Genomic DNA, 12725 nt, shown 5'->3' on the forward strand with positions numbered 1-12725 from the left:
GCCTCGAGCTGGGGTTTTCTACCCAGTGAAAACTGCACCTGCGGTCCTAGTTCCGCACCTGCGGAACCGCATTTGCGAACCGGGCTCCGCTTCTGTAGAAATTTATTAAAAGCCTGACTCCGCTCCTGCGATCACTTGACCGCATCTGCGGTCATCGCAGATGCGGGACCCAAGCCGTACCTGCGATCCATTTGCGCATCTGCGCTTCCCAAACCGCTTCTGCGACCACCGCCGATGCGGGATTTTCATCGCACCTGCGGTCTGAGCCCAGGTCTCCCTTAGCCGCACATGTGGCTCTTCCTTCGCTCCTGCGGCCTCGCACCTGCGGTTCCCACTCCGCAGGTGCGGAAAGCACCAGTAGCAGCAGCTTCAACTGCACTTCTCGAACTCCAAACCTTCCGTTAACCACCCGGAATCACCCCGAGGCTCTCGGGACCACAACCAAACATACCAACATATCCCATAACCTCATACAAACTTAGTCGAACCTTCGGATCACTCAAATCAACATCGAAACACCAAATTACCCCCAAATTCAAGCTTAAGAACTTCTAAACTTTCGAATTTCACAAACGATGCCGAAACCTACCAAACCATGTCCGGATGACCTCAAAATTTGCACACAAGTTAGAAATGATACCACGAACCTACTCCAACTTCCAGAAATTCTATCCGACCCCGATATCAAAATTTTCACTGACGGCCAAAATCGCCAAAATTTTAATTTTTGCCAATTCAAGCTTAATTTTACCACGGACCTCCAATTCACATTCCGAACATGCTCCTAAGTCCACAACTACCTAACGGAGCTAACAGAACCATTAAAATTCAAATCCGAGATCGTTTACACATAAGTCAACATCCGGTTGACTTTTCCAACTTAAGCTTCTAATAAATAGACTAAGTGTTTCAATTCACTCCGAAACTACTCCGGACCCGAACTAACTAACCCTGTATATCACAATATAGCTGAAGAACACAAAAAGAAGCAGAAATAGGGAAAACGGGGCTATAACTCTCGAAACGACTGGCCGGGTCGTTACACTCATCCAGTATAAAGTACTGGACAACAAAGCCTACATATGGCAGTCTTCCAGTATAATATACTAGGTCAAAGTAATTAGAAGCAATGAAACTCCAGAAACAAATACTGGGCTATAAAGAAGAAACATAATTAAAGAACATAATAAAAAAGAAAAAGAAAAATAATCATTCAGAAAAAGTAATCACAAATAAAATAAAACTCTAGTCTAAACAGAACTCATCCAGTATAACATACTGGACAATAAGCTTACAGACGACAGACTTACCGTAAAATATACTGGAATCAAACAAAACTTAAGTATATTATAATAATCATCCAGTATAACATACTGGAGGACAAATATTCAGATGACAGACTTCCTGTATAATATACTGGACAAAATTTATTACAAAACTTCATAAACAAAAAACATAATAAAAAACCATCTAGTATAAAATACTGGGCAACAAGCCTTCAGAAGACAAATTTTCCGTATAATATACTACACCAAATTTATTACAAAAATAAAACTCCATAAATAAATACTGGTCTAGAATTTAAAAAACACAATATACTGGAACTAAATTTATTACAAAAAACTCAAAATTTTAAATATGAAGTCTAGCACATTGTTCTGGATTTCAAGTTTTAACAAGAACTCGAGAAATCTATAATGCAATTGAAGCAAAAAAAATACTTGAAAATTAACCCTAATATACAGAGACTAGAAAAATATTTGAACAACTTATCAAAATAAATTACGCAACGATTACAGCATTACAACATAAAACTAATAACAGAGTGACAAAATTATTAGAAATAAGACGAACTACTGAACAGAGAAAAAATCGTAAATGTTAAAATATCACAAATATTTAAACGCTAACAGTACGTAAATCAAACTTAAAACTAACGAAACAACAATAACAACGAAAATTCAAACACATTATTGTAAAACAACACTCACCCAGACAATTTTGAAGAAAATTGGACCTAACCCAGACTAAATTCGAAGAAAGTGCTATCACGAAAGCGAAATCCGTACACTGCTATAAAAAGAAAGAGAAGAGCGATAAAAAATAAAAAATAACTAAATAGGATGTTAAAAAGTTCAAGGGCAATTATGTCATTTACTAATATATTTTAAGTTAAAATGGCTAGAAATCGATTATATTAGCGATGGTGGCTATTTTTGGATAGCCAACCGTAAAAATGGCTACGCCATGCCATTTTAACATATTATTATTTGCTTTGTCTAGTGACATATTGAAAAATTAATGGAAAAGGGCCAAAAATGCCCCTAAGGTATTGAAAATGGTTCAATTTTGCCCTCCTTCCACCTATTGGGTCATAAATGCCCTTAACGTTAGTTTTTGGGCTCAACCTTACCCCTATATCTAACAGAAGGGCCAACAATATCCCTAACGTATTGAAAATGGCTCAGAAATACCATCCGTTAACCTTTTGGTCCGCAAATGCCCCTAACATTTATTTTTGGGCTCAAACTTACCCCTATATATAACAGAACTAACCTGATCAATTTTTTGACTTTAACTTCACCATGTGACATTTTTTTAATTCGCCACGTGTATTATTTGGACGGACGGCTAAAAATAATTACATTCGCTAGTTAAATATATAAAAATAATTACATTCGCTAGTTACTGTATAATTTTTCCTAAAAATAATATCATGTAAAATATATATTAAAATATTAATGTATAATATACATATTTTTATATATAATCAATGTATATTTTTTTATATATATTTAACTAGCGAATGTAATTATTTTTAGCTGACCGTCCAAATATATAGTAGCGAGCCTAGGTCGTTGGATATTTTAAAAGATACATGTGAGTTTATTTAATACAAATAATACACGTGGCGGATTAAGAAAATGTCACATGACGAAATTAAAGTAAAAAATTGACCAAGTTAGTTCTGTTATATATAGGGGTAAGTTTAAGCCCAAAACAAACGTTAGGAGCATTTGCGGACCAAAAGGTTAACAAAGGGTATTTCTGAGCCATTTTCAATACGTTAGGGGTATTGTTGGCTCTTCTGTTAGATATAAGGGTAGGTTTGAGCCCAAATCTCACGATAAGGGCATTTATGGTCCAATAAATAAAAAGAGGGTAAAATTAAATTATTTTCAATACTTAGGGGTATTTTTGGTCCTTGACCTAATAGTCGACCCAAAACAATAGCTAGGCCAACCAATTTTCTAACTAAGCTAAACAAAAAGCTCGTCACAGGACAAATACTGATTTCGCGATTGGCGCGTCCTTGCCTTTCCTATTCCTTAATCCTTATAATAAAATCCATTACCAACCAATTAGGCCGGCGGCAACCGCCCGGCGATCGATCTGAAGTCTGAATTAGGAAAAAGGAGAGAAGTGAAGGCAAAACAGGAAGATGGAGAATGAGAATGCACTGGGATTGGGGAAAAGTAAAAAGCAGAAGAGCAATGGAAACGAGATTAAGAGTATGTTAGCGTTGAAATCCATATTCTTTTTCAGCGGAAAAATGCGTAACGGTGACACTGAAGGTGTTGATGATGTAGCCACCACTCCGCCTTATCAGCCTTTACCTTTTCTCTCTCCACTCGCAAACTCTGTTGTCTCTCGTTGTTGCAAGTAAACTCCTTTTCTTTCCATGTAGAAGCATACAAATGTATTAGTAGCTTATTGTCGCTGAAATGCGATTGAACATAAGGCACGAGGCTGCTACTACCAGTGTGCCCATGCTGAAGTTTAAATAATGCCTGTTGGGGTAGACGGTTTCAATAATCTACTTAATATTTATGTTAGCATGCTATTACAATGAGAATCAGCTCATTTTCAGAGGCGGATTGACACTAAACTTACCACTAGTCAAGGAGATTGAGTTAGGGGGTAAATTTGGTTGGTTTTCTTCGTCTAGAATTAATTCCATTCGGTTCGATCCATTTTGAATTAATTCGGTCACTTTACAAGATATTTGGTGCATAAATAATTACGTGATAAGTAAACTGAAAATGTTGGATCCTTTATTCGACATCAAGGAAAAGTTGACATTAAATAGATAAAAGAAAAAAATGAGTTAAATCAAATTCAAACAAAAATTCGAGATCTAGAAAAAGAATACAGAAGCAAATATGATTTTATAATTTAAATAAATAATAAAAATGGTATTGTACAAAGAGAAAGAAGAAAAGAAAATGGAGAAAGGAATAAGCAAGGCCAAGAGTAAAAGTAACATTAGCTTGCTAATGAGTAAAGCAAGTATCTATCTTGGGCATTGCACTTGGAAAAGTGGTACCTTGACCAAGGGACCTTGGGTCACTTTGTGACTTCGGTTGCCACTCTTCAAATATAGACGATCTCTTGGCGTGAAATTCTAGTGCATACATCAAAGTCTACCCAATCGACCGGATGGCATACCACCCCCATCCTCTCCATAGATCCGCCCCTGCTCATTTTACATCTGTATCATGGGCATTAGCAGGTATCGCATGAGAGAGAGAGAGAGCAGTGTAGTCAAAGGCTCATTTAAGGCCGCTAAAGCCCTGAAGCTTAGAAAAGCTCAAGGAGGGCGCTTCACGTCGCTTAAGTTGCGCTTCAGTGTAAGACAAGGCACTAAGGCTTGTGCCTCATTGACCATGAGTTCTCTCTTGAATCAAGCGGCACTAAACAACAAATATAATCGGAAATAAGTATATGAGCTTCTAAGGGAAACATTTTGAATGAGTTTGTTACTTTGTTCTTGAATTACATATAAATTTTTAATTTTTTCCTTGCGCCTTTTTTAACTAAAACCCACACTTTAAATGCGCTTTGCGCTAAAAGCCCAAATAGACCTAGAGCGCTTTTTAGAGCTTTTTGTCTTTGACAACACTGTGAGAGAGAGATGAGGGAGGGAGGAAACATTTTGGCTCCTCCAAAATGTCATAAGAAGTTGCGTTAGTATTTTGGGTACTACCTTGTGCATCAATGAACACAGTGAGAAAGCATGAAATTTGCATCTGCTTGTTGTACAGGCATTAGGCAAGTGTTCCTGTTATACCTTAGTCTTTCTACAGCCACCATGTATTGGTAGAAATTGTTGTTGATGAAAGAAAGCATACATGCCAGAAATGTCTCTTTGCATTTTGTCTTCTGTTTACGTTTAAAGACTGTTTGGAGTCTGTATGGAGGGATTTGACCCTAATCATTTGCACCTAGTTGGATATACCAAAGAGAGTTAGGATTCAACGTGCTTTGGATTAGTCATGCAAACTCAAATCACATTCAATATCAACCTTTATTTTGGGTTCGTTTCAACGACACTTGAATACATGTTATTTCCAATTTATTTGAGGTGAGCTGACACAGGATTGCAGTGCTTAAGTGCAAACAATTGGGATAGCTAAACTCAATATTTTAGGAAAACGAATGATAGATGATGTAACATATAGAATCAAAATATGATGATTGAACTAGACGAGTGCTATGAGAGTATTTTATGATACCATGATAGCCACCAAAGTGAAAGGCAAGTTGTATAGAATAATTATCCGACTAACCATATTATACGGGAGTGTTTGTTGAGCTTCTAAGGCCCAACATATCGACAAGATTAGTTCCATAGAAATACAAATATTATGATGGATGATTGACCTGTGGTTATACGAGGTTAGATAACATTAGAACTGATCAAATTTTACAGAAGGTGCGAGTAGCACACATTGAGGACAAAATGAAAGAAGATACTTGAGATAGTTTCATCATGTCTTACGTTTGTTGAAGATGTTAAATGAGACGAGCTAGATCTGTTTTTTTTTTGACTGGTAAGGTAGACATAAAATCACACGAAAGGAAGTTATCTTGAAGGACCTAAAATCTCTTGAGATGCATGCACACTTATGGAGAACCTCTCGTGTTAGAGATCACAAAATTACTGAGTAAATATATGAAATGGATCCAATAGGAAAATGGATTGTGAGAATTCATAAGCTGTCCCCAAAACCAAGTAGCTTGAATTGAGGTGTAGTCTTTTTTCCCCATTTCTAACATCTAAATGATGTACACAAATTCTCTGCTTCTTGATTGAGCTAGTTGTGCTTTTTGGTTGAAATGATCAACCATATTACAAGGACATCGATCACTAATGATGTTTGTTTGTAACAAGATTTCATTGTTATTTAAATTTGAAATCATCCTTAGTCTATATGATGCTAAAGAACAATGGGGCTCTTGCATTTCTCTCTTGATTGGTTAGAGTTTAGTGATTGTTCTTGGTTTCATGTCCTCTATGTAACTTTCTAGGGTCCTGATGTCCTTGAATAGTATCAACTCTACTGGAGAGCCGAGTTAAATGTTATGCATCAATACTTTTATCTATTTCTTTATCTCGAGAATTGATGTGGTAATATACTTTCTTCTTTAGTAGTAGGAAGTTCTTTTGATAAATCTTACAATTTAAATTAGTATTGTTTTAGACATTTACCATTTTATCCTTTCGTGAATATACAAATGTCATTTATCTTATTGTGAATTTACATATTATTTCTGCCAAGAAGTTGGGTGACAGTAGATCTTTAACATCAACACTCAACTCTAAACTGGAATGAAATTTTTTTCGAACAGCCAAGCGGTGGGAGAGAGATTCCGCTAGGAAATAGGAATCTTACTTCATTAAAAGCAAAACAAAGTCCGTCTTTTTCCTTTTCTTGGAGCTTAGGTTTTAATATAAAAGAGTCAAGCACACAAAGAATAGAGAATTTAAGCTGTAGCATTGCCTCCTTTTCTTAAAAGGGTTTTGGTTAAAAGATATAGAATTCATGTTAACTAATTTCAACGGAATTGTTCAATCATGATGAAGGTAAAGCTGGTCCATCTAACGTAAAAGCTCTAGCTCCTCTTTTGTTTTTCACTTTTTTTGGGAGAAAGCATGCTTAGTGCATGTTTTCTGTGGCACTCTTCTTATATCTGTGGCTGTCACTTTAAGTTTTAATAAAGGCAGAGATGTCTAGGATTTTTTTTCTTTTTAATCAGTTAGGAGAATAAATTTTCTACTAAACCATTGGTGTCACAAGATTTTATCTGATAAATCATTTGGTACAGAGCGACGTCATAATTCAATCAAGATGTGTGTCTATTCTTCTTGATTTTGTTCTGATAATTATTATATTGATAAATAGTTTTATTACTATACCAGCACTAAGCTAAGGCTTGCATAATTGCACCAGAGTCTAGACTGAAACCTTATACAATTGCAAGATAAGTCAATCATGTTCAATATATCATCTAACATGTTAACAGGATTCAACTAGCACCAAATAGAGATTTTGAAGACATTTCTATACAAGATATATGATCCTCTATTCCATCAAAACCTCTACTGTTCCTATCTATTTACACTGTCCACTAAATGCAAAGGGAAATTTCATAAAAAGAAAAAAAGAAAATGCAAAAGGAAATTTTTCTTCAAACTGGTCTCTGTATCTTCGTTATCCTCTGACCCTGCTGCATAATGCTTCTCTTGAGCTTCCTACCATAATACACTGCACGGCCAAACAAGTTCAGAAACATACTCTTATTATGCCAGGTCAGATAGCAATGTAGAAAAAGATGGTCCACATATTCTATGTAAGTGCACCTATTATATAAACTGAACCTCTTCTTTGTAAATTACCTTGCGTAGGCACGGATTCTATAATGCTGCCCATCCAAAGAATGCCGCTTTTGGTGGGGTTCTTGTTTTCTGTAGCATTTTCCAAGGCCGTTAGGCATCTTTCATAGAATTCAGATTTGTCAGCAACTTGTGACAAGATTTTACAGGGAACCTCCCATCTGTCTTGGCTGTCCATAGCAAAATATCGGTCCTGTCATCTTGGATACCACGATCCCCAGCTTCTCAGACAATAGATTAACTCTATCAATTTCCCAATAAAAAGTATCCTTCAGAATTTTCCTGACAATTATTATTTCTGGTTACTGCACGTTCTTTTATTCTGTTCATAATCCACAGACATACTAGACCACATTCTAAACGCATCCTTAAAGCCTTTCCGAGAAAGAAATCTGTGATAGAATTTTTTCCCTTTTCACTTTTTTCTGTAGAAATCGAACAAGAAGGTGACTTGGTGAAAATCTTGCCTCAGTGCCACTAGAGTTTTAAACTTTCCTGTAAGCTAAGATATTTGCTTATGAGATGTCTTAACTTATTGTCTATTCTGCCTCAACTGCAGGATTTTGCAGTTACATATTGAAGAGTTGCAACATCAGTTTGATTCAGATCTTCCTGATGATGTTAAACAACCCTTAGTGATATATGCAAGGAACTTTCTGGAATTTTGCTCCTTCCAAGCTCTTCAAGTGGCAACCACCCAGCCTAATTATCTGAGCGATAAGGACTTCCGTCGCTTGATGTTCGACATGATGCTAGCATGGGAGGCTCCTGGTGTTGGAAATCAAGTACTAAACTACATGAGATATCATTTAGTAGCTCTTTTTCAAGATTTCTTTCTTTTCTTAATTTTTAAATTCCAGTTGCTATGCTATAGGTTTGGCTGTCCATTTGTAAGTCTAATTGTCTGACGATACTGTCATGGGTTTGTCTTCACAGGAAACTGCTGCTTCTGATGACAGGGAGGTGGAGGATGAAGATAGCTGGTCATTGTTTTATTCGGATTCCACAAATATGGCTGTTCAGGTTGTAATTGACTTAACATTTTCCTTCATTTAGTATCTATTTTTGGAGTGGAAATTTGTAGGTTACTACTTTTATCTGTGACAGAAAATTGTATACCTCCACTATAGAAGGTTCTATACTGTTTGAAGGCATTAGAAATAAAAATTCGTTTATATCTAAAGAAAGAAAAGTATGTTCTTTCTTGGGGTTGCATTAACTGCAAATAATTTTCTCAGAATGGCATCATGTTTTTTCTTGAAGTTTCTGCTGCCATTTGTTTATCCATTTTATTTCTCGTCTCTTGCCAGGTTGATGATAAAAAGACGGTTGGTGCAGAGTCATTTTCACGAATAGCTCCTGCTTGTGCTATTGTTGCAGACATTATAACAGTTCACAATCTTTTCGATGTCCTAGCAAGTTCTTCAGGTCATCGGCTTCATTTCCTTATATACGACAAGTACCTTCGGAGTCTTGAAAAGTATGCTCCATTACTGAGCATTAGCTGTTGGACCCCACTTTACCTTTTTGTTCTTCGGGTACTTTACTTTCTCACAAAAATTGAAATCAAGCTGGTCACATATCTTTTGAGATTAGTTGGTTTCAAGTCCTCAACTAAGGACAATTTTCACTGAAGACTTAGAACTTTCATTACAAGATGGAGTTTACCTGATGCTCGAAGGATGGTAAAGCATTATTTAGATATAACTTGGAAAGCCGCTTAAAGATATTGTTAAATATGAAAATAATTCATACGCAGTGATACTGCATAAAGATGAGCTAGAAATCTCGGGTATGTCATTTCGAATTTCTTAAAAATTTTGTTGTTCAATCTGCTCGGGGACTATTATCATGCTTCTCCTAGCTTCATTTATTGAAACTATTTGCACATATCTCCCTAAGTCGTTGGTGTTTTGGAAGACATATTCATGCACTTGCTCCCACTTCTCCATCTCCTGCAAAGTTTGCCTGTTCATTTTGATGTTTGCTGTAGGACTAGACAAACATGGTTAAGCAGTGGGGAGTTTATTAGAATTCGACTGACAAAGTTGATCTTTCTTTTGACCCACTTGTACCAGCAATCTGTCTCAAATTTTGCATTCTGTGATCTCAGATGTCTTGTTTCCAGCAACAACAATTGGGGAGAAGGGGGAGTTTCTCACTCTAGCAAAGTATTGTTGAATTTTCTATTCTGAATTTGGTCCAAATTTTATAATTGTATTCTTTAAGGTAGAATACAATAGAGAGGGAATTATTACTCCCTTTGTTTAGTTATCTGATAGCTTATAAATATGTTAACAAAAGCATCAGATGTGAATTTTTCTGATTTTGGCCTTCTAATTTATGTTTTTTTTGTGGATAAAAGTAATAAATTTCATTTAAAAAGGGGCAAAAAACATACCCGTTTTGATGTACAAGGAGTATACCAAGAAATAGATAATCTCACAACAGTTCTAATTTATGTTCAGTGAGGGGACGCATGAGGCAGAAGTGGACGTGAAGCTTGATACACAAGTCATTCCCAAGAGAGAGAGTTTTAAGTACCTTGGGTCTGTTATCCAAGGTAACAAGGAGATTGACGAGGATGTTACACATCGTATTGGAGCGGGGTGGATGAAATGGAGGCTCGCATTTGGTATTTTGTGTGATAAGAATGTGCCACCAAGACTTAAGGGCAAGTTCTACAGAGCGGTAGTTAGACCGACTATGTTGTATGGTGCCGAGTGTTGGCCAGTCAAGAAATCCCATGTCCAGAAGATGAGAGTAGCCGAAATGAGGATGTTGAGGTGGATGTGTGGGCATATCAGGAAAGATAAGATTAGGAATGAAGTTATTAGGGATAAGGTGGGAGTGGCCCCTGTGGAAGACAAATTGCGGGCTGAGATGGTTCGGACACGTAATGAGGAGAGACATCGGTGCCCCAGTTAAGAGGTGTGAGAGGTTGACCATGGCGGGTCTGAGGAAGGGTAGAAGTAGGCCAAAGAAGTATTGGGGAGAGGTGATTAGGCAGGACATGTCATTGCTTCATCTTACCGAGGACATGACCCTCGATAGGAAGGTGTGGAGGTCGAAAATTAGGATTGTAGGTTGATAGGTAGTTGAGAGTTTCTCATACTCGTACCAATAGTATTAGTATTATTCTTACATTTTTGTGTTCCTTGACCTTTGTTATTCCATATTGTGTCATTCGTACCAGTATTGTTAGTAGTATTCTTGTATTTCTTATTTTTAGATCTTTGGTACACATAGTGTCTTTGTTTTTTTTCTTGTGTTGTTACTGTTGGTCGCTTCTTGTTTAGTGTTTCTTTAGCCGAGGGTCTATCGGAAACAACCTCTCTACCTTCACAAGGTAGGGGTAACGTCTACATACACACTACCCTCCCTGGACCCCACTTGTGGGATTACACTGGGTTTGTTGTTGTTGTTGTTGTAATATATGATTTAAGTTTTCCATCAGCAGGAAAACATCATAGATCTGTCTCTAGTTGAGTCTCTCTCTCTCTCTCTCTCTCTCTCTCTCTCTCTGTCTCTCCCCTGTGTTGATGACTCAGGCTTTGACATATTTTAGCAGAACCGTCATGGTAATATTTTGTTTTAGGAACTTTACGAATTGGATGCACTTGTAGACTTGCTTTGATATGAAGTCTTGGTATATCCAGACTAAGATCTGGCGCTTAGATGAATGATTACTTATCAGTTGTTTCCTCATTTCCTACTGCAGGGTGATAAAGGCAGTTCAGAATCTCAGTGGACCTCAAATGATGTCCAACCTTTCTCTTGCAGAGGAAGAGATAATTCTAGAGGTAGATGGTACGGTACCCACACAACCAGTTTTGAAACATATGGGAATATCTGCATGGCCTGGTAAGTCATAGTCTTTTTTCTCAAAAGATGATTCCAGGTTTGATGCGTGGAGTTCCATAACTCTACTAAAATCATCTAAAGATAATTTCACTCCTTTTTTGAAATATTAAACAAAAGAAGGTTCTGAAATGGTAGTTTTACACTTTCATTTTTTTGGAATGAAGGCTTTGCAAATTTTAGTTTTGGAGGTTTAAGGCAGTGACAAGTGGTTGCAAGGCTGACGGCATGTTAACTTTGTGTTTCTTCAAAATTCTATAAGAAGCACCAAATTTTACCATATTATACAATAAAAAGAATAAGTATCTGTTTCTGTCTGAAATATTTAATGTTATATATTCATGTAGATCTACGTCGCATTAAACAAGATGAGTCAAGAAGTACCTAATCCCCCCCCCCAAAAAAAAAGAGTAACGGAGTAAAGACAAGTGAAGGTTGAAACATCCTTTTTTTTTTTGGTTTTGATAAGGAAACTAAATATCCAGGTTGAGGTTCGACCCCCAACCTCAATGATGGACATGCTTGACCAGTGAACCAGGAAGCCCTCTTTTAAAGAGAAGTGAAACATCTGTAGGTGTAAGAAATGAAAAAAATTTGCACAAAGTTTCCCAGAATATGTTTAGTTTTCCTTGGGTCGCTTGGTTGAGACGACGAACACATTGCATTTTAGGCTCTGGATGTGATCAAGTACTCTGCAAAAATGGGGAAAAAGGTAATAACAAAAAAATAATTTGCAGGGTGTGCTCAAGCAAATCAGGCATCTGGTTTGCGCTATGAGGAAGAAAGAGGTTGAAAGAGAAAAAATGATGCAAAAGAGAAAAGTTCAAATGTCTATTTAAATATTCTTGCCAATGTTTACCTATTAACTAATTCATCAAATCTGGAAGATTAAGATAAGCCAAATAAACTTTGAAGTAAAAAAGAAGGGTGTGTTCGCTAGCAAATTCAGTTGGATAATGATGCATCTGTGTTTGGTAAGACTGGACTACTGAGTGTATGTCCCATCATTAATATAGTAGCATCTGGTTTACCAAGGATAACCTCTTATGAGGAATACCCATTATACAAAACATAGATGGCATTTCAATTAGAAAATACTCTGTTTTTTTTTCTCCAGGAGAATTGATTCTGTTTCTGTTTATCTGAAAACAATTGAGTGTTTGGACTGACTTTTGTGAAAGAGGTT

General features: G+C 36.7%; 1 protein-coding gene across 2 annotated transcripts in view; it reads left to right on the forward strand.

The window, feature by feature from the left end:
- Nucleotides 1-3246: 3246 nt before the first annotated feature.
- The window catches only part of LOC107772939 (uncharacterized), a 51548-nt gene continuing 42069 nt past the window's right edge, over nucleotides 3247-12725 (forward strand). The window contains exons 1-5 of one of the 2 annotated variants that reach the window (XM_016592394.2): nucleotides 3247-3663; nucleotides 8238-8463; nucleotides 8615-8701; nucleotides 8989-9158; nucleotides 11400-11542. In XM_016592394.2, coding sequence (XP_016447880.1) covers nucleotides 3443-3663; nucleotides 8238-8463; nucleotides 8615-8701; nucleotides 8989-9158; nucleotides 11400-11542 — 847 coding nt within the window. In that variant the 5' untranslated portion in view covers nucleotides 3247-3442. The remainder of the gene's footprint in view (nucleotides 3664-8237; nucleotides 8464-8614; nucleotides 8702-8988; nucleotides 9159-11399; nucleotides 11543-12725) is intronic. The other variant, XM_016592395.2, reaches the window with a different exon arrangement.

This window comes from Nicotiana tabacum, chromosome 12, assembly GCF_000715075.1.
Source record: "Nicotiana tabacum cultivar K326 chromosome 12, ASM71507v2, whole genome shotgun sequence".
Classification (NCBI taxonomy): Eukaryota; Viridiplantae; Streptophyta; class Magnoliopsida; order Solanales; family Solanaceae; genus Nicotiana; species Nicotiana tabacum.